General features: G+C 40.1%; 1 protein-coding gene across 1 annotated transcript in view; it reads left to right on the top strand.

Moving 5' to 3' along the window:
* Positions 1-22,358, top strand: part of LOC140556326 (transmembrane protein 65-like) — a 72,441-nt gene that overhangs the window by 6,230 nt on the left and 43,853 nt on the right. Inside the window, exon 3 of the mRNA XM_072680095.1 lies at positions 21,446-21,490. Coding sequence (XP_072536196.1) covers positions 21,446-21,490 — 45 coding nt within the window. The remainder of the gene's footprint in view (positions 1-21,445; positions 21,491-22,358) is intronic.

The following is a 22,358-nucleotide window of genomic DNA, read 5'->3' as shown; positions in this document are numbered from 1 at the left end:
ATGGGACACTTTAATTGAGCCTTGCTGTTTTGAAATGAAACCATATGTATTTGCTTACCCACTTATTTACTTACATATGTTAACGTACCAGTAGTTTAGCTAAAAAAATGGATGATGTCCAGACAGTCCAGAGGCTATAGACCGATAATATTCAAGTTGACTAGAATGAGCCAATTCCAGTCCAGAATTTGTTTGCTTTTAATGTTTTAATGTAAACATTAATAAATATCACCAGAAATTGGAATGTACCTTGTAGTATTAACAAAGTCCTTGTAGGCAAGTCTATTCACTTATCGGCCATCTTTGCAATGCCGTCTGCATTGTTTCTAGTTGCACAAGACCAGGCTCCCATTTCTATGAATGGGGAGAGACCAAAATACATATTTTAAATTGCTGATACAATCTGACAAAAACCTCATGGTTATTTTGTAGCATTCAGCTCAAAAAATGCACAGAAATGTGCACAAAAAATGCAGATCTCGAGGGGGGCTTTCCCCACTAGTGTATTGAGACTCCACCACTTGCAGTGTAACCAGCAAGTTGATAGTCTCTTTTTGCTGAAAGGCAGGCGTATTGTAAATAGACGCCATGTTAAGCATCACAGGAACACCCATTCACATTTTTACCAGTGTCCGGTCTCCTCATTTATAATGTCTCTGGTATTGAGTGGTTCTTACGCAGCAAAACCTGTTTCCACCCCATACACTCAACCACACATAAACCCATTTGCACTATACTTTTTTTTTTTTTTTGCATGCTTGTAGGTGATGCTCAGCTTTCCCAGCTTTTATTAAGCTGTCCCTGTCCCTGTCGGGGACATTTATTGAATAGGCTAAAGGCCTTACATGAGTAATCAGTGTGTTTATTCTATTTGCTAGAGAGATAATGAATTAGCATGCTGGGAATCAGATAATGTCAGCGTTTCAAAACTGTAGCTTTTTTTCTCTGCAGGCTTTCACGTTGGGGTGAGAGAATTTGTGTCTTACTTTCTTGATTCTTTTTTTAGCTTTTGCCCAGGTCTTCCGACAGAGTAGAGTACCTGTAGAGTCCAAACCCATTGCTTACCTGCGATTTACATGTGAATACTGGAGTACACCTCAGTTGCAAAGGCATCAACAGAACAAATAGTACAGTACATATGAGTGGAAGAATGCCCACCATTCAGTTACAGATACATTTGTGTCTCTTCTGTATGTGTGTGTGTGTGTGTGTGTTTAAAGGACTTTTACCTTTGACCACCACAGAATTCCAGTGAGACCTGGCACTGGCAATCTCAAGAGCCAATTAAATTGACCTTCTAGTGGGGGCGCAGATTTTATTCAAGGCTGCACAGGGTTTTTTTTTTTTTGTGGAGAGTGCATGAACGAGAGAAGTGAAACATCGGCAGCTAATAAAGGCTTGAGCTAAGAAAAAGTGGAAACTTGATATTGGAGCCAAGTTTTGATATTTGTAATATTTCTTGCGGATAATAGTGTTGAAGAATGCAGAGTGGGTTTTAACCTTTAGAAGCTTCATGTAATAAATATTTCTCACTGCATGCTTGTTAAAACAAGCAAAGAAAAACTGTTGAAAGTTCAGTTTTCAGACTTTAAATGAAACCCACCCTTGGAATAGTAGAAGAAATATCATTTTGCCTTATTTGCATTGATTTGTTTACATCAAGACATAGAAAAACAAGTCAGAAGCAAAAATGCAAACCTGTAATTATGTAATTATATGTTACTTTAATTAGTCTAGCAGTCTTAGCAGACCCCCAGCAAGCAATCAGAGGTGACAGGTTTAAATAGTTAGCTCATTTGCATTTATCTAATCACCCCAATAAGATGCAGGTATGTTTGGTATGTTTGTTTGTGTACATCAGATATCGTTCCTTCAGGAAAGACAGTCATTACATTGTAGTTCCACCTGCCTGATCACTGTGCCACTTACTGCTCCCAGCAGAGTTGTGGTGTTTACCAGAAAGCATTTATCCTGCTGTAAATTGGCAAGGCAGCTTTAGTATCGAACTGGCATTGCTTTCTGCAAACCACACCGCATTGTCCCAACGAATGCACCACCAACATCCGATCCGTGTTTGAGAATGATACACATTTAGATTTGGAGAGACTTATCCTAGCTGGTTTAATCTGTCTTTATAGAACAGTATGGCTGTGTTCTTCCTCCAGCTCCATTACAGCGACGCAGACTTCCCTTCAGTGACCTGTGCGCTAGATCTACACCAATCTAAGGACACACAGCCAGAGAGAGATTCTACTCAAAGCATGTTGTTTTAGCACTAATTGCTGTTTCAAGAGGGCTTGTGTCCAATATCTTCCATCTCCCCCGGCGAGAGTCCACCGTGTGAGGTTTGTCTCTTTAGGGCCTCCAGCCAGCTTAAGAAGGCAGTTACCATGGCAATTAGAAATTAGCGTTTAAGTCAGCGAGTGGTTCCAGCGTCTGGATGGATTTCTATCAAGGACATGCAGCCCGAGTTCCTGAAAGTAATCATGATTGCGTCCAAAGCACTCTCCCTGTCGGCGGGCTGGGGGGAAGCTGTGAGCTCCCATTACAGACTGGCTCTCATTTTTAGGACAGCCATGATTAAAAGGAGTAAAGTTCACCAAACTAAGTTATCCCAAATGTAGTCAAGACGTGTTTGATGTGGGATAGTTTGATTATTTAATGGTTACCAGGTTTCAAGGCTAATGTAGCTTACATGTACAGGAAGCTTTTACTTACCCATTGGCATTGTGTAAACTGCCTGCATAAATCATTGCACACGTACCTCAACATTGCACGTACCTGTATGACATGCAAAAACAGGACAGAATGCATACACATATATATATATATATATATATATATATATATATATATATATATATATAATATTATCAGCCTTAATGGTTGGTGTGTTGAAAGCAGGAAAGCAGACCCACTCTGACAAGGACCAGGTTGTGATGGCTAGACGACTGGGTCAGAGCATCTCCGAAACATCAGGCAGGTCAGTTATGCAGTGGTTAGTACCAACCAAAAGAGCTCCAAGGAAGGGCAACCAGTGAACTGGTGACAGGGTCATTGGCTCCCAAGGCTCACTGGTGCGATCCATGGAGGTCCGACCTCACAACAGAAACAAAAGCATCTGCTGATGACGTCTTGGTGCCAGATGTCACAGGACTCCTTCTGAGGTCTTGTGGAATCCATGCCTCAACAGGTCAGAGTTGTTTTGGTTGGCAGCAGTTTAAAAAGATGCGATTGGCCTCATGTGTCCAGCCTTCACCCTTTCAGTGTTGGAAGTGCTGTGGCTTGTCCTAGCGAGTGTGTGGGAAATGTAGAAAACAATGTTCTATTTAATAAAACAGTTTAACATCAGAAACCTGTGAATCAAAGCTGGCATTGGACCTGTGAACATGCAGTGTTATCCCTGTGACTGTGAATGTTGGGGAAGTACAGCCAACAGCTCCTAGTTTGAAGGCCCATTGGTGCATGTTGGAGTTTTCTAAAGTGCTGAATACTTAGAAATGCAGAGGGCGTTCTCCGTCAGCACATTTACAGTCTTGATATTCATCTCGTTTAAAGATACAAGACCTAACAGTTGTGGTGTCTGTCACTGCACAGAAATTAGGAAGTGGATACTACATCCACAATGGTCTTAGACCAGTAATGACCGCTTAACTTCTGCTTTAGTGGAATCAACTGAAGCAGTATTCAACTTCCTCTTTAGTCCACGTCAAACATCATGTGCGTGCCTGTCAGGTTTTTGAGTTTTCCTAAAGGCTGCAGATGTTTTAGCTGCTTATTGCAGCTCCAGAGGGGACTGTCACCTTCATGCTAAGGTGCCGCGTGGCTCCTCTTACCCTGCATGTGCACGGCAAGTTATAAGGTCCTGGCTAATTATAGACCAGTCACCTTGAGTCAGGCTGTTGATGCGCCGGCGAGGACGTCATGTGATGTGCGATATTGACAAAAAGGACTTATTTATAGATATTGTGCTAAGGGTTCTCTATCTGTCATTCTTTCATTTCCATTCCCTTTGTGATTGTTGATCACTGATTTGTGAAATGAACGTGGATTTGAAGCAGAAGACTATGAAGACTCATAGTTGATCATATACACACTGCACATTTACTTCCCACTTTGTTAAAAACTGCTGTCTTGTAGCTTCACTTTATGCTTTGGTATGGATCCACAGTTTGTGTTCACTATTCTCTTGCCCATCATCAGTAGGCAGCGACACTGACGTGTGTAAAAACACCAGAGACACGGCTGTTCATTGTACCCGCACCACACACTCACTAACGCACCACTAATATTTCAGTGTTACTGTGTTAAAAAGGACCCATTACCCAAATCATATCTGGCCAACAATTCTTCTCTGGATGGAAACCAACCAGTGTGGAATGGGGTGAAGGAGGCTGACTGAATATGATTCATACCAGATCATCTGCTGTATATATGTTTCTAATGGTATTAATAAGTGAATGATAATCAGAATAAACCGCATCAAAAACATAATGATTATATTTAATAATATAAAGATTTCAACTAGATAATGAGAAAAATCAGACAAAATGAAAATGACATTACAAAAAGGACACTCACTAATGTACTTTTTACATACAGGATGTCAAGAGGTGTACTTTTAGCAAACTGTTAGAAAGTATTTAATAACTTTTCCCCATCCATCCATCCTTCCGTCCACCCACTTCTTTCAGGTCAGAGTTGCGGTGTGTCCAGAGCCTACCTGGAATACAGTACACAAGGCAGGAATACCCCCTGGATCACACACAATCATTTATCACACACATGTAGGGGCAATTTAGCATAGCCAGTTTACTACTACTTACTTTTTAAACTTTGAAACCAGTTTGAATAATAATGGAGGATCCAACCTGTAAACGTAGCCTGTTAGACAGGTATCTTCTGTGAATCTATATTTATAATATATAAATAGATAAAACTTTGACTTGCATATCTGCTTGTTGGAAAAACATGCGAAGATCTTATTAAAGTGTTCCTGTTATCCACAGCCACGGGAGTCTGACAGTTTTAGGACACCGTTGGTTAAATCTCCCCAGTTTCAAAAGAATCTCATGTTTCATTCCAGTGAATCTGTAAAAAGGTTAGCTGGGAAAGCTCTTGCTTCATGGCAGTATGTATGAAACTAACCATAATAAATATTTTTGATTCAGAAATCTAGTTGACTGTATCACCTGATCTGCTGCTGCCATGGAACACGTAGAGTGAGGGGCATGTTTCAAATAAGAGTTTTGAAATATTTAATACATGATACTTAATTTGCCAATACTTATCATGGTTGACCTGCTTTTTTCATGTATAGTCAAGTGTAGGCTTGGATGATAAATAATAAAATTTGATATTTGTAGATATTTGCAGATAATGACTGACATATGACCCAATGAAGATGCTTCACTGTGATAATCGCCTTGTTGTGAATGAGAGCTGATTGAGAACTACAGCTTTCTAAAGAATATTAATATGATAATATTTTATTCTTGGTCACTGTTTAAACAGTGAATTATAATAAGGCATTAATTAGCTGTTAAGCTATGGTAGAGTACATTTTCCACTGTCCCTGCTGGGGTTTCCCAGGGTGCAGCACATCAGAGGAAATCTCTTTCCCTACAGCCTAAGCACCCTGATGGTTTGGATGAGTGATCAAAAGAACAAAATATGAATTTCCCATTGTCCTCTTGATAAGTGAATTTCTCTAGTCTAAATTATTCTCATATTAGGAAACTTTTTAGGGTCTAAGCTTGCTTTCTTTTCAGAAATCACTGCTGCTGCTGCACCAGATGCCTTTAAACATGTCACATTGTGTCGTCTATAACAATGGAAAACACATTTTATTAGAATGGTCATGGCTTTGAAAATCACTTTTCACTGCAGTCTGAAGTCTCTCTGGTAATTAATCAGTATTATTGTGTATATACAATATTTATCATTGAGTTGTGCCTCCATTTTTGTCTGTTTTTAGTTTTCTCCATATTTGGAACCCTGCAGCTGCTCTGTACACTGGGTAAAAATGTGGATGTGGGTGAATAGACCAATAGAAATGCTCTAAATTCTTATTCCACAGTGCATCACTACCAGATCAGTGAAATGACACCGCATACCAGTCTTCAGCTTCAGTTTTCACCACTCTCAACCAGTGTAATCAGTGTAAAATGCCGAAATTAGATCAAGTGATGACAAAGGTTTGCAGCTTGGGGTCTTCTTCTTACATCTTCTTACACTTACAGACTTACATGAGCCCAACATGAACAGCAGCAAAGTCAGAGTACTTCAACTAATGTTTATGCCGTGCAGTTTATGCACTTAAACTGAGCCCACACTTACCATGTCTGTTAGTAAGCTTGATAATCCACTGTTTCGGCAGTTCACGATTGAGACGGCTTATTTTCAATCCCCGAATACTCAACGCCCATGAGCCTGCAAGTGTGTGCATGCATGTACAATTTGGAATCAAAGCAGAAATGCCATTTAATGGAATTAGACAAAAGGTCAAATACTTTAGCTAGAGCCATGACTTTTGCCTTCCCCATGGTCATTTCAGAATTGTCCTCTTGCTAAATCTCTCATGATGACCCCTGTACTGGGAAAATGAGGCACTATTATTCAGCGCTGTCCTTGCTTGCTGGAGGACGCTTGCCATAATGTCATATTGCTCCCCTTAAGACTTCTCCCATTATCATTCAAGTCACTATTGCCTCACGGCACAAAGGAAAAAAAATGTCCACCTAACTGCATTTTAACCAGTGAGATGAGCTGTGGGAAGGGCAGGGAAATGACAGATGAAGCAGGTACAGGGTCGTGGCCAGGCGATTAACACCATGGTTAGGGCAGTTTATTCAGTACTCCACTAGTGGCTCAGATACTGGTGGCAGAGAAGTTGGTTGTGTTGATCTTTAGATGGAAGTTAAAGCATTGAGTTTCTTAGTGTTTTATTTGAGGGAATATTCTTCAGAACGTTATCTGCAGCTTAGTCTTAGGGACTTGGGGGTACAAAAGTTTACAAGTTTCCATTCATAATGGGCATGAATGTCATGGCAATATTGGGCTTTCTGTGATTACTCTGTAGAATGAGTGTCTGTTAACAGAATTCAGCTTGGATATTTAACCACGCTTCTTGGCAGAATTGGTAGGTTTTCCGGGCACAGACCAGACTTCTAGACTCAGTCCACATATCTGAGGCCAGGACTCAGGGTAGGTTAACATTGGCCTGTTCTACCTATTCCACAAAGTTTCAACCGTCTAGCTGATGGTTCGAGTTCACCTTCTTTATAATTCCACCCACTTAATTCCATCAACTGTGCAGGTGCATTTATAGTTTGCACACTGTTCATTTGGTTGAATCTTCCATCTTTACTCCTCCAAACATGAACTTTGTTCAGTGTGACCAAAAACTCAACCTTTGTCTCATCTGACCATAATAATATCCTACATTTCTTTTGTCCATATAGTCAGTCAGTCAAAGTTTTGTTAATTTTTTGAGTTTAAGTTTTTATTCTTGTACGGCAAACAAAGCGCTACAAATCTGGTTCAGGATTTCATAGCAGCCATGTTCCTTGGTGGTTCCCGGGTCTTTCCAGACCATCAGAAACAATTTAAGTATTTGTTTAGACTTTGACAAAGTGGCTACCAACTGCTGTCAAACAGTCAAACCCTTTTTATATGAGCACAGAGAAGCTACCAGCTGTAGTCAGTCATGATCACTGACAAAATGTAGAGGGCTTCTTAACACATCTCTACTGAATTACTAAATTACTAAAGTGTTTTAAGTGTTTATTGAAAGGCCAATATTATCATAACATGCATATCCATGATGAGTGTATGTAAACATCTGACCACAACTGTACACTTAAGACCTTGAAAAAGCTTTTTCAGTAATCTGACCTCATTACATCAGGATCACATCAGTCCTAGATTGGTTGTGTAATGCTTTTCTTTGGGTGCCATTAAAGAGAGGGAGGCTAATAAAATAATGGACGTTTGTAATTGGAAAATGCAAACAGTCAAAAACTTTATAATCTGCATGTGATTTTATTCCAGAATAGTCCAAAATGGCACAAACACTAGAAACATTAAGTTAAACATGGTCTAGAACTATATGACATTGAACTGAATTGGATAGAATTGCATTAATATGGTAGTTCTACAAGAAGAGTGCTCGTCCACACACACACACACACACACACCTTCCACACAATTCAACACCACTCACTCACCAAGATCACCAAAGATATACCAAAGATCTCCATCCTCTGACCTTGTGCATTTGAATGTTACAAAACTGTAGGCATATAATGACACATAAAAGTGGAATACTGTGATGTCCCTACGGTGATACGGTACCTGAAAATGTTCAGATCATTTGAAAATATTCTATATTTTGTATGTTTCAAAAAAGTCTTCAGGGATCAAATTTCATATTACACAGATTGGTTCGCAAATGCAGAAAGGACTTCTATACAAACTAGTGGGGGCTATTCTTTGGTAATAGAAGTGTGTAATAACCTGCTGGCAGTCCAAAAGCTTGGGGCCACAGAGAGAGGTCAGCTTACCTGTGATCTGCTTTGCTCACTCTGCCCCAATAGCTATTACTCCCGGTCGCCAACTTGGCCCAGCACTAATGCACACGATGCTGCTGCTTCAGGTGTTTCAGTTCAGTGTAGTTTTGCTGGTGGAGATTAAACATTTTTTACAGAAACACCAAGTTGAAGGGGGAACTTAGAAAACTGGCACAGACAGGGTACCGCAAGCACACTGTTCAAAACCACCCCCACCATGATTCAAACAAACCTTTAGTAGTCACAGGTAAGTGACATCATCTGCTCTACCTTGGGAAATCAGTGGCTATTCCTAACCATGTGACCTACCTCTCCTAAGAATTTCTATATTTCAGAATTGATATTGAATTGAAGTATTTTCATTGTTACAGCCTTTATAAACTAGATAGATAAAGTTGTAACATTTTATAGATGTGAGACACTTTTGAAATTGTGATAAAATACTGTATTCACACATATAACTTTAATAATGCAGCAAAAACTTAAGCATGTCAGGTCTAACCACTGTTAAAGGGAATTACACTGATGTTTTTTTAAACTTTAGAGTGGTTTGATTTGAAAAAAAAAGCAACAGTGGTGGTGATAGTAAACAATTATAGGATAGGGTCATTTTATTTACCTCTGAAGAATAGCTTTGTGATGGTGTAGCTTTTAGATACATTAAATGGTCCTAATATCTGGTTTCTGTTCCCACCACTGTGAACAATTCTGACTTAGTAAGTCTCCCTAGAATAGAGCATTTAACACTAAACCACCCGAATGACTGTTCATATTTTAACCATTTCATTGTACAGAAATGAAAAAAAATTATGGTTTCTTTTTAACTGTGATAAAATCACTGTGACCAGTAGTGATTACATTTTAAGATACAGTGGTCTACTACTTTCAATTTTAAGAAAAACTGTCAAATAAAAAACATCATCTGCATGAAATCTGAGTAAAAGATTTAACCAATCAGAACGGTGGGATCTAAAGAGTGCAGAGCTGCCATCTAGAGGTTGGGGTTTAAACACAACACAAAATGAACCACTGTAACTACCGTAAACTATTAATGAAATGAAATTATAAATTAAACATGTAAACTAATAATTAAATTAGATTATACATTCAATGTGAAAAATATTAATCAATTCAAATCATAATTGAAACATGTAAACTAATATTATAATTCCATTTTAAAATGGAACATTTATACTATTCATTCAATTAAATTATGAATTAAATGTGTAAACTATTCATTTAAAATCAACACTGTTTTAGGTACAGGATTGCAAAACATAATATCGCAATACTTCAATGCATCAATATTTTCTTACACTCCTAGTGATGAGGGCCTTTTGCAGCTTTGATTTATTGACTTATTAGCTGCAATGATCAGTAACATCTAGAGACTCTGAGGTTGGCACCTTCAGAGACTCTGAGGTTGGTCTTCAGCAGACAGTCTGAGTGCTGCTCACATTTTCCTCAAGGTGTGTTTGTGTGTGTGTTTCTGTGACAGAGTTCAAGACTGCCAGCTGGTCCCTTCGTGCTTATTTGCATAAGATGTGAGCTGCGATGCTTTTCTATCTCTTTGTTCCACTCCTTTGACGTGCCTTTTATAATAGAGGTGCTCAGGGGGACGGATACGGGCCTTATTATTTCCTCTCTGTCTCTGTACCGCCTAGTTCTAATTGGTTTTTGGGGAATTCAGAGGCCACAGTTGTGTGTGCAGTACCCGTCTCGGTGCGGAGAGAAATGTCCCTGCTGTCCTACTTTATTTACCTTAATTTATTCCGATTTCTATTTGCAGTTGTCTTCCTTCATGCAGCACCGGCAGGGCAGAAGTCAGCCTTAGAACATACTTAAATTTCCAGAAATGTTGAGAAAGTCGAAGCTGCCTTGTAATGTGAAACTTTTCCCAAGCTCTGGTGCCCACTGGCACATGACCAGGTTAGATGGAGGTGTGATGTGGCATCAGCTTCATAACCTTTACCTGCCTCAGCTTTCTCAGTAATCTGATCTCATTCCATCAGGGTGTTATCCATCTTAGGCTGGGCACTCTGCATTTTATTTTATTATTCGAATGAAATAAAGGACGTTTATAAGGGGAGCATATAGACAGTTGATGCTTAAAGAGCCTTCTCAGGCTTTAATATAGCCTTACTTTGAGTCACAAAATGATTTAAAGGCTGGTGATTTTACCTTCCCACATTTACTATCAAATATCATAATGGCTTCCATAAATATGTTTGCTCTTCTAAAGGAGAACAAATGAGCTGTCTCAAAGCACATTTCTTAGCTAGATGCATTAGCAGCATTAGCTGATTTATTGGTGTTTGTTTGTGTGGTTCAGAGCAAGAGATTAAACCCTTATGAGCTGAAGTTTTTGCAGAATTACCCCCTCTTAAAATCCAATTCGAAAGATTTGGTTGAGTGAAAGTCATAAAAGTAAAAAAGCGGATTGATTCGTTGTGCTAAAAGCCCTGATCTACGAAGCTCAGTAAGACACGCTTTTGTAAAATTCATACACAACGGACTGTACATGCTATACATTTGCTGTGTGGTTTGTAAGTTTCATTAGAAGATATAGAAAATAGAAATGAGTGCCAGAAGGTTTATCTACAAACCTTGAGAGCCAAGCATTAAATAGGTTTAGAAGTGAATCAGTGTGCGTGTGATTGCGAGTCTGGAGGCTGCTGAGAGGCTGTTACTGAGCGAGATATATGATCCTACTGCACCATGTCTGAGCACTAACAGATTTTTAATGATCACTACCGCTCTTCTGCTTATGATGCTTCTGTGTTGTTTCTGAGCACTGGCAGATTTGTAACAGTCTCCGCTGTGCATCTTCCACAGGCCGCTTGTAGTGGATCTGACGGAGGTTGATGTATGTGGTCACCCTTCTGGCTGTGAGTCCAGGGAAACATCGATTTCCATCCTCTTCCTTCTTCCACATCCTTACCGCAGCAATAAAAAAGCCAGTTCACACAAATGGGCTTCTGCAAACATTTAAATGAACCTTTATTACTTTGGTTACTCACCGTTTACTGAGGTGATGGATTCTTCTCACACAGGACAAGACTAATGACAAAAACAGATAAAAAAGTAAATGAACATATTTTGTAATATTTGAGTTAGTCTTTAGGTAATAACTGACTAAAAAAGAAGCATGAAAGACGTCCTAGGATGTAATTTTTATGTTGGTCTTTGATATATACAGTAAAAAGTAAGTATGTGATTTTGGTTGGGCTGGTGCTCAGATGTTGTTTACCGATACGATACATAAACTTATGGGGCGATACCTGATACCGATTCTATACCATAGATTTAATAAACCTAATACAGACTTAAGGCATCAGGATGAACTTACACATTACTTTACTAACTTTGTAAAACAAACTATAACAAAAGAACACAGATATAAATTAACTGATTTTTTATCTATTAGATGTATGTATTAGATTAATTGTGCTAGACCTTTGTCTAAACCAAACCAAATGATTCAACTATTGCAAGCAACATACAGTTTTCTATTTACAACAACTCTTAAACAAACACGAGTTTGAGTGTCTACATTTTAATTTTCTTGCTCACAATGGTATGAAGGAATAATTAGCAAGGGGCAGTTGTGACTCAGTGGTTAGAGCAATGGGTTATTGATGAGAGGGTTGTGGGTTCAGTACCTGAGTTCTGCTACTGTTGGGCCCCTGTGAATCCTCTCTGCTCCCTGGGTTCCTCCTGTGTCCAACACAAATGGTAAATGCCTCTGTCTGTATAAATTTGATAAAACTGAAAATCAGTCTATTAATTCTGTACCAGGATTGGATGATATGGTAAAGCTAAATGATAATATTTAAAGTATGCATAAAAAAAATGCATCAGCAGCAGCAGATTTTAAAACCTGCTATTGAGATACTCTCCCTTATTAAGTACAGTAATTACTGTTCCAAATTTCTGCACTTTATCCAATTAAACAGGACTAATAACACTCTCTGTAATTAAATATGCAGTTGGTCAGTGTTGGTCAGTCCTCAAGCACCAACAACATCCACAATATGCTCAGAGAAGTATGTTGTGTATCACATTAACATAATTGATCACAGGTCGATGAAATATCATCATATTGCCCGACACTTTGTGACCAGTGTTTCCGGATAGGTTCTGCACCAACCTGACTAGGAAAAAGCAAAAAAATAAAAGAACAACTTTTAAGTCTGCCAGTTGTGATTGGATAGGTGTCCAGGATCTCTCTGTTTTGGTTATAATAGAAATTAAATTATTAAGTCCATTTGAATACAAATAATAGATTTTGCCTCATTGCATGTTTTGTCTTTATCGGAATGCACAGACAAATACAAGCTCGGAAATCTCTCAGTAAACTGGGAGTGCAGATGAGGACGGCTGAGTATCTCACTAGCGGCCCTGGCTGTCCTCTTTTAGAAAGGCTAAAAGTTATGATTCAATTAAGGACAATCCCATCTGTCCCTCTGGCTGCACTTTATACTTCAGAGTCCAGCCGAGTGCCTTTTGCCTTTCATTCCCCGCTACACACGAGCTCTCTCCCATATGGCTTACATGGCAACGTCCTTGCGTGTTTGTGGCAAACAGTCTGTCATATCTTATTAATGATTTTCATCTAATTTATTGGACATTTAATTTATAATGATGGGAGTTTTTTTTTTTTTTTTTTTTTGAGGTCTGCAAAGCACCGGCCATCTACGTAGGAGAGGTCTACTCCATATTGATCAGCACTAGAATGCAATTGATCTGCTGAAGCAACACAAAAAACTCTTTCGCCATCTTCATCTCTCGCCAAATTGGGCTCTTAAGAGCCAGGTGTGGCTAGGATGTCAAAGTAAGACGATCAATGCGCCATTCTATTTTAGAGCATAGAGGATTCTTCTGCAACTCTCTATTGCATACTTCAGAGACATGAAAGGGGCCCATAGTTTCAGTGAGCACTTAAAAAAAAGAACAAAATATTATGTGTCTACTTCAGAAACTGGAAGGCTGCATGAAAGCAACATATTTATACACTCACCTATCATCTACCTTTTACTTCTGGTCAATAACCAGAAGTTTAATAGGCTCTCAGGTTATCAAACCCTCAGCCCAAGATTCCACATTTTTGCTCCATTCCAAATTATACACTTGCAGTCTGGGGACTGTCTGAAAATGTGGACTACACAAGCGATCACACAAGGCTAACACACTGCGACAAAGTGCATAAATAAACATGAGAAATCTCCATTCTCTGCTAAAATGGAGCTCAGGGCTTTGCAGTATTTGCTGTTTCTGCACTAGTTTTTATAGGAAAAGAAAGTAGGGAATGAAAACATCCATCATTCTCATACAGGGCCATGCTCTTTCCAGTCCTATGGCCTCTTCTGTTGCAAGTGAGCAGCTTAGAGGAGAAAGATGCTGTAAATATTTTACTCCAGTGCTCCAAACCCAACCAGCAACAGTGTGCAGCCACTTTGGTCAGTGTTCACTTATTTTTTCTCCAAAAACCCTCTTGTTGCCTGCTGCCATGTATGGTAACAGTATGGTTACTTGCTCTGATTGGGTGCTGCTTCGTGCTGCTGCTGCCTGCCTGGTCTCAAAAATCTAGCAATAGGGAAATGAGGGCAAACACTGTGTAGTGTTTACTGAGCATTCTGTTACTTACAGGTCCATTATATACTCTCTATACAACGGTTTCATCAAATTCCCAGAAATGTAATGTCTTTTGTAACATAAAAAAGAAACTAAACATATTAACGTGAAAATGTGGGCACCTTATAAGGTCAGGACTTAGTAACACACCCTTTTGCAGACAGCACAGCTTGCATGCTAATTGTAGGAACTAAAGGTCTTTTCATTCTTGTAGTTCTTGTTGTATTTTTTTTCCCACTCTGCTTTGCAGAAGCAAATTTGGGATATTCTTCAGTTATCTTGCTGTACAGCTTGTTTAATATCTATCCACATATCTTTTGCCATTTTAAAAGCCTTAGTTTATGTCTTCAGGTAGTCCATGCTGGTTTTATGTATGTTCTGGTTTATTATCATGCAGTAGAAACCATCCTTTTCTCAGCTTCAGTCTTTTAAAGCAGCATGTGTGAGAATTGGCATTTCTTGCTCTTAGCCCCATGCTTTACACATGCATTTCTGGGCAAGCTGAGTGACACAGAATCATCACTGTAAGTGAAAGTAATACTCCAAGATTTGACAGAAATATAGCTCTGGTTACACAGCGTTACAGCTGAGAAATGACAAAGATGCTGTTCTCCCTTTTTTTTATGAAGCATAAAGGGGATTCTCTAGCTGTTATTTTAATGTGGAATTGATACAGAATACTACTTTAACAAATGGTTTGACATTTGCATCCAAGATTTGGTGGTATTTCCACAAAACACATCCCTCCACCTGTGCAGTACTGCTAATGCCACTGGCAGCAATACAACTCAAAGCACAATCGATCACCCCTATGCTTAAAGGTTGGTTAAATGTTGTAAGAGATCTGGGGATTACAGAATCACAATAATATTCATTAAAAGAGTGTTATTATAGTTTTTATATATGGGTCATTATGACATGGGTCATAATGTACCAGTTAGTGGAACATGATAGTTAGATGTTTCATATTTACAGTGTCTCTTGCCAGAATAATCTGAGCCAAAACAAGTTAGGCTCCAAGACATTCACACCACAGCACGCATTCTTACACGTACACTATTTCACACCTTTCACCTCAAAGGACTTTTTTTTACAATGTTCAGTGTGCAGTGGCGAATGCTGATTGGGCCAGGGGCGGGCACTTTAGATATGCCAGGGTGTTATAAACTCCTAGGTGGGAAAACGTGAAGTGAGTTTGGGCTGGAGGATGGTTTGTTGAGACTTTGAGAGATAAGCCATTTAGTCTCAGCCTAGAGGTAGGTATAATATTCCGGGCCTATAATATTCTGAAGTATGTTTGAGTAGGTACTGCGGCTTTGTTTGCGGCTTCTCAATTTTCATTATCCACCTTTTACCACTCAACATTGGTCATTTCTCTGACCACAGGGCCACTCTTGACCAGGTACTGTCAAAACAACAGTCAGTCTGCCATGGTGTGAGTGTTTTAGGCACTATATAGCTGGAGTTTTTACACTTGTCAGTGTTTGAAACTGACCACTGATGAAGGGTTACAGAATGAGTTTTGTGCATCGACAGGTGGGTCAACGAAATCTAACTGTGTACCAGTAAAGTGGACTTACAAGGTAGGAGGTTAAGTGGTACATGAATAAAACTTTTTTCTCCATGAATGCAAATTGTTGTAGCAGTAAAGATACAAAATGTTCAACCAGCAGCACCATTCTTACAGGGTTGAATTTTCTTTGAACATGTTCAGAATCGAGTCACTGTCCTTGGTTCACATTTGACGGTTCATTCTCGTGTCTTGCCTTTGAGAATATTAAGGATTCAAGCATTTAAATACAGCCTCACATGGCACTGGAGCTGTGATTTTGTCCTGCCATGATTAAATGCCTGTGGCCTTCACTGTTCCTCACAGCTTCCCTTCTCCCTCTATACATCACTTTACTGTTGCTGTGCTAGCCATGTCCTCCAGACACCTATCACCCAGTGGTCCCAGGCAGTAATAATAGAAAGATGATGGAGTTTACCTCTTGTGAGACTATGATTGTCAACCAGGACATGACGTGACCCAGTAGTACATGACTTATAGTACTGTTTTGCAAGCTTGTCAGGCTATAGCCCTGTAGCTGCTGAGGGTTGTATTCACTTTCATGGAGGCAGTTATGCCTAAACCAGGATACCAGGATTTTTTACCCCCCCAGGAGAGGCTGGCTGAGAAGTACAAATGTGCTAAAGCATATAAGCAGGAGTGTGAAAGTGTGACACAAGGCACCAGGAGACCTGCTCTTTTTCACTTGAGGTGATGCACTAGAGTATCAATTTTAGATAGTGCTAAATGCAGAGGCTTGGAGACACACTGTCTGAACTAATGCAACTGAACGTGGGGGGGGGGATTTCACAAAGCAGGCTTTCTCAGCCAGCCTGAATAACGTAGGTGTGAGGTGAGGAAGGTCCAATATTGTTTTCTCTAGCTCCTGCTTTGAATAGACTTGACTTAAATGTCATGTAAATGTAACAAACATGTTAAAATTATGTACATTTCTGACCTATATTATAAGTGTGTCCATTTACGTGCAGTAAAATGTATCCCTACTGTACAGCTGCAGTTTCCTTTGGGGGACTTAAGGACTTCATGTATGTCTCCTCTGATACATGCAAAGCCAGCCACCACTTCAATTCAAACAGCCGCCTTTGTGGCATCACCAGACAGCCTACACGCTCTGAGGAAAACGTGAGGTCCCAGCTACACAGCACCAGCTAACAGACGCTTGTACCGGCCAACGTCACCTTAAGAGTGATGAGGGGAGAGAGGTCATCTACCCACTTGGAGAGAGCACGGCCAATTGTGCTCTCTTGGACTCTAGCTGCTGATGGCAAAGAGACATGGCTCGGGATTCTAACTCACAATAGACTGATGAGCCACTCAGAACCTCTTATCTTTTGGAATTTGATTGAAAATCAAACCCCAAACAAACTTGGAATCAGACCTGGACTCTAGGGTACAGTCAGTCGTGGAGGACTACTCCCTGCAACTTGGTCTCCACATGCTTTAGACAAGGTAGTAAAGACAACACAGGCAGAGGAGAAGATAAAGGATTTTGTAGAAGTTAGGTCTGTACATGCAGAATATGTGATAAGTTTACAAATTAATATTATTTACCCTTTGGTGAACAACATTCAGTCAAAGATTACAGAAAGACATAAAACTATGGAACAGATAAATGAACCATGATTAATGTGACTAGAAACTAACATGTTGAAAAAAAGGGTTTAATTTAAGGACGACTTTAAGCAGTGCTCTTAAAAGAACTACCTTTCAGAACATGTAATAGAATAAAATTAGTTAACAGATAGATTCTTTGAGCATAACAAGCATACTATACTATACCATAAAATTATTCAAGCCCCACTGCAAATTAGATTAATTAGTCAAAGTTTCCATTTCTCTTGCTAATTAGCCTATTTTGCGAGCATTTGCTGAAAAGACGTATGCTTACCCTGCCAGCAGTGAAGAATGGTGGTGACTTGGTAATGTTCTGAGGCTGCTTTGCTTCCTCTGGCATTGGAAATCTGCAGTGTGTGTGTTTGAGCAAGATGAATTTAATAAAGTATCAGGAAATCCTAGGAGACATTGTCATGGCTTCTGTGAGGAAGCTGAAGCTCGGGCATCATTGGACCTTCCACTAGCACAGTGATCCCAAGCACAGAAGAGGCTTGGTTTCAGAAGAAGTCCTGGAAGATTCTGGAGTGGCTGTCACAGTCACCTGATTTGAACCCTATAGAAAATATCTTTGGTGGGACTTGAAGAAGGCGGTTGTCACATGCAAAACCCCAAAATATTAGTGAACTGGAGGCCACTGCCCATAAGGAATGGGCTAGGATTCCTCAGGAAGGCCGCCAGAAGCTGGTTTCTGGCTATGCATCACGTTTGCAGCAGGTCATAGCAGTAAAAGGGTTCTAAAGACGATAACTGTGTATGTGCCCATAGACCACTGGCCTAAACCGTCATTTAGGTTTAATGGACAGTGGTCTTACACACACTGCAGGTCTTGAATTTTAAGAAGAGCAGCTCTGGTGATCACATTGCTGCTGTAGTGCGGCAGCCCACACTGAACAGCAGGTTCAGCATTTCCTTCATCTGCAAAGCAGCTCTGTCATTCCGGGCTCTTGGGGTAGAGAGCAGAGAACCCGTACATGATCTTGTCTGATTAAAACAACTTCCTTGTGTTGCTGTCATGAGACTGTGCATGGAAAAGATAGAGGCAAGATCCCTCCTAGATTTCACACTATACCTTTTAATTTAGGATCTAATCACTGTTAAAAGAGAGTGCCTGTGCTTTTCACTTCTCGTTGTTGAGGGAAAGTGGTGGAAAAGTGTTCAACACCAAATCTGATTTATTAGCGACATGATTCTTTGGAAGCCTTGGAAGTCGCACACTGTAAATGTTGTAGCTTTCCCGCTTTATATAGCAACAGGGCTGTTTACATAGCTGTAAATTGCTGTGGCTGGCATTAAACATCTAGCACTAGACATTTTAATGGAGGCTACATCAGCATGAGGCTGTAAGATCGACAAATAAGCATTCAGTAGGCTAAGCCTTAATGATGGATACTCACTGGCCACAGAAGCGGTCCAGTCTAAATTGTGGTTGGAGCCGTCAGTTTTGAATAAAAGTTCTAAATAGAAATGAAAAAAGTGAAATTGCCTCTAGTGACATGAAAGCTAACAAAGTCATCCTTGCAAGAACTGAGAATTGAAGCTTTCTTAAATCACAGGGCCGTCCAGATGTAAATTTGAGGGTGGTTTGCCAATAAGAGACCTGCTTAACAAGCTGTCTAGATGACTGTACATCTGCTTCCCTCTGTGAAAGGAAAGGGCAAGTCTGCAGTTGGCTTTTTAATGAAAAACAATGCCCAAATTCCTCATCTCTTATTTATAGCGAGGGCTTCTTTCAGCCTGTACTGAGATCCAAAACTGCTTGTCTGACGTTCTCCTTGTTAGACGTGTCTACGCCTCAATCTTTTTTGCAGGGAAAGCTGACTTGGGTAGAACTTCTTCGATCTTTTATCTTTGCAAAGCATAGATGTACTGACATCTCCCCTGCAGAAAGTGGGGCTTAGGAAAGCAGTGGTAGGCCTGCAGTGCAGGAGTGCCTGGAAGTGCAAGAAAAATGGAAAGAAAGCTCCTTGATATCTCTGTGTTGTGACAAAGAACCTAGCAAGGCATTGTGGAGTACAATTTCACTGTATGTAGACTCTCCCTTGGATCTCCACATTGCAGGTGTACAGTTAGAGGCTGTAGCTCATCCACTGATTCACAACTTGTGGTAGTCATGCTCATACAACATAACCAGTGGTCAGTTTGTTTTTGATTGCAGAGGTCATATTTTATGCAGTCAAATACACACACACACACTAGTGTAGTCAATATGTATAAGTACATATAAATGTATTCATAGGTGGCCTCCCTCACTAGTCTCCTTCTTGCACTCAGTTTGTGAGGACGGCCTGCTGTTGGCAGATTTACACATCTGCCATATTCCTTCCATTTCTTAATGATGGACTTAACTGAACTCTGAATTTAAGTGGGGGAAAGATGCCATATATATAAGCTAAATATATAGTTTACAAAGCTTGCTCTGCAGTCTGGGTTCACTGTACTTCATCTTTTATGTCATATTTCCTAATTTTAGGTTTTGCTGGGCTACTGCACTAAAATATCTTACTTTTTATTCATTTTACAGCTCTTAAGCTTACTGGATTCTCTGTAATGCTAATCCTGCTTATTGTAGTCTGTATGAGTTCTGTTGAAATATTTATGTATGGGGATCTGCTGATATGTAGGCCAACATAAAAAATATTGGATATTGGCATCGGCTCAGAATTCCCATGTCAGTGCATTCTTACTATGTAGGGAAAGATAGAAGGAGTTCATAAAATGGCCTATTATATAACCATTATGAAGGTTCATAGAGTAGACCCATTACATTATTTATTACCTGCCAGGTCCCTGCTATGTAGATATCGGAATTCAGGAGTGGTTGGAATGAGCACAATTTTCCCATGTTTTCATCTTTGACAAGTAGTGCTTGTCAAATGTGGAAACATCAGTTAGTAATAACTTGGGTGGCGTAGCGGTAAGACCATATAGAAGCCTCAGCTGGAACGCGGACTGTGCTGTGGTGTTTGGCGTGTTGGCCAGCCTATCTAAATATAGCTAGATAGTGTAAACACAGCAGAACCTGTAGCAGTTTGCCCTCGCCAGTCTCCCGACTTGCCTTTTTAGTCTAAACACTCAGCAGCAGCTCAGCAGTTAGTCAGCAGCAAAGCCAAACTGAGTTTTTGATACTGGTGGAGCTGTAGCTGAGCTAGCTCAGAAAGGCAAGTCTAGCGAGTGGGCTACAGATCCAGAACCATGGAGAAAAAAAACTCTTATTTCAGCTTTAATATAATACGTTTTAATATGAGGCAGAAGCCAGCAGGAAAACCGTATACCACACTATGAAAAAAGTGGGTAGTAGTAATAGTAATAACCGGTGCTTAATTATGTGTATTGGTTCGACCAAAATCAGACCCTGGGGCTATGAACTTGCCAGTAAACGCCATTCAACACATACGGCAGATTTTTTTTTTCATAGGACTTGAATGTAATGCAGCCATTTTTCTCTATATGCCAAGCCTAGCATATGGAGAGTAAATAAGCTGCTCAGTCCTGGAGCACAGCATACAGTATGTGAGCAGCATTCCACTTTTGTGAGTTGTAAGCTTGCTGTCAGTGCTGATTTTTCTGAAATGCCTCTAGAAGCTTTATTTCTTGCTTCAACAGTTTAATTTACCTGCTGGACTTTTATTAGATTCAATTCATTCTGACTGTTGCAGTTTATCCAAGAAAGAGTGACACTAATCAGCCACCAGACTCTGTAATTAGATTAGAGTTATAGGTAGGTTAGAGTATAATACGTTTACATGCAGTCTTATTACTAATTTCCTAATGTGGTGCATTTTTTTGTCTGACATTTGTCCCAGATTGCTTAAGCAATAATTGGCTTGTTGAATTTCACAGCTTTTGTTTATCTCAGGTTAGTCTGCGCTCCTGTGTGTGTGCCCATCTGTGCGTTTGTCTCTAGTGGGTCTAGTGTGCCGTCAGAGCTGTCTAATCCACCACCCCCTTGCTGCCCTTACACTCTGCCCGCGGGCCAGCAATGACTCCAAGGTCCTGCTTCACATTTATGTCTCAGGAGATGACGTGGTCATTTTTTATTCTCTCTCTGTCCTTACAGAGCAGCTGGAAATGGCTCCCCCAACCGCAGCCCAACTGAGATATGGTAAGTGTTTATGCAAGCATGTCTGTGTGTGTGTGGGTGTTTGCCTGTGCCCATTTTCACATCCCACAAATTTCTCTAGAAATTGCCCCACATCTCTCTTAGCCAAGCCAGTTCCTCTGTTCTTATCAGTGAAATGGCTGGCACAGTTGGCTGAGTGCACAGCGAGATTGACCTGCACTATATGAACAGGAAGCCCCATCATTTTATGGTTCATAACATTTCTGGACATAAGCATTGTGCCTCAGTGTAACATTGAGGCTGTTCTGGGGCTACTTTGAACAGTACGTTCCATTTAACGATTCCATTTAAAATGATGGTGGCAGACAGTTCATTTTGTATAGTTTAAACCCTAACCACAAGATCTGTGTAACATAAAGCTGGCCAACTACATCTTTTCATAATGCTTCATTACACAGATGAACACGCTTGGAGGGGAGTGCTAACCAGCGGTTATGTCCCTTTAACTAACAGACATCCATGCTGGCTAGCATTGCGCTAAGAGTGCGCTGAGGGCCATCCCAAATCTCATTTGAAGAAGATATGGAGAACCACATTTCTCATAATGAGAGGCTTCAGAGTTCTTCCTTCTGGTTGTTAAGGGAGGGCCGTCTGAATTTTCTGGTTTTACTAAATAGAGCAGTTCTTTATAGAATTGAGTTCCTCATAGAGTGTCGTTGGATTTTTACATGAATGGCGTTTGTTTTTTATATGTAATTTATGTTTAATTTTACCCCATTTTCTTTCTAGTTATTACCCAAACCCTGTTCATGTAAACTCTGTCTATCAGTCGCAATGCCCCAACACTAGGAGGGTGAAGACAACCACACGTCTTTTCGAACTGCTGCTGATGCAGCATTGCTAGGTAGCC

This window comes from Salminus brasiliensis, chromosome 5, assembly GCF_030463535.1.
Source record: "Salminus brasiliensis chromosome 5, fSalBra1.hap2, whole genome shotgun sequence".
Taxonomy (NCBI): Eukaryota; Metazoa; Chordata; class Actinopteri; order Characiformes; family Bryconidae; genus Salminus; species Salminus brasiliensis.
This window is presented reverse-complemented; position numbering and strand designations above follow the sequence as displayed.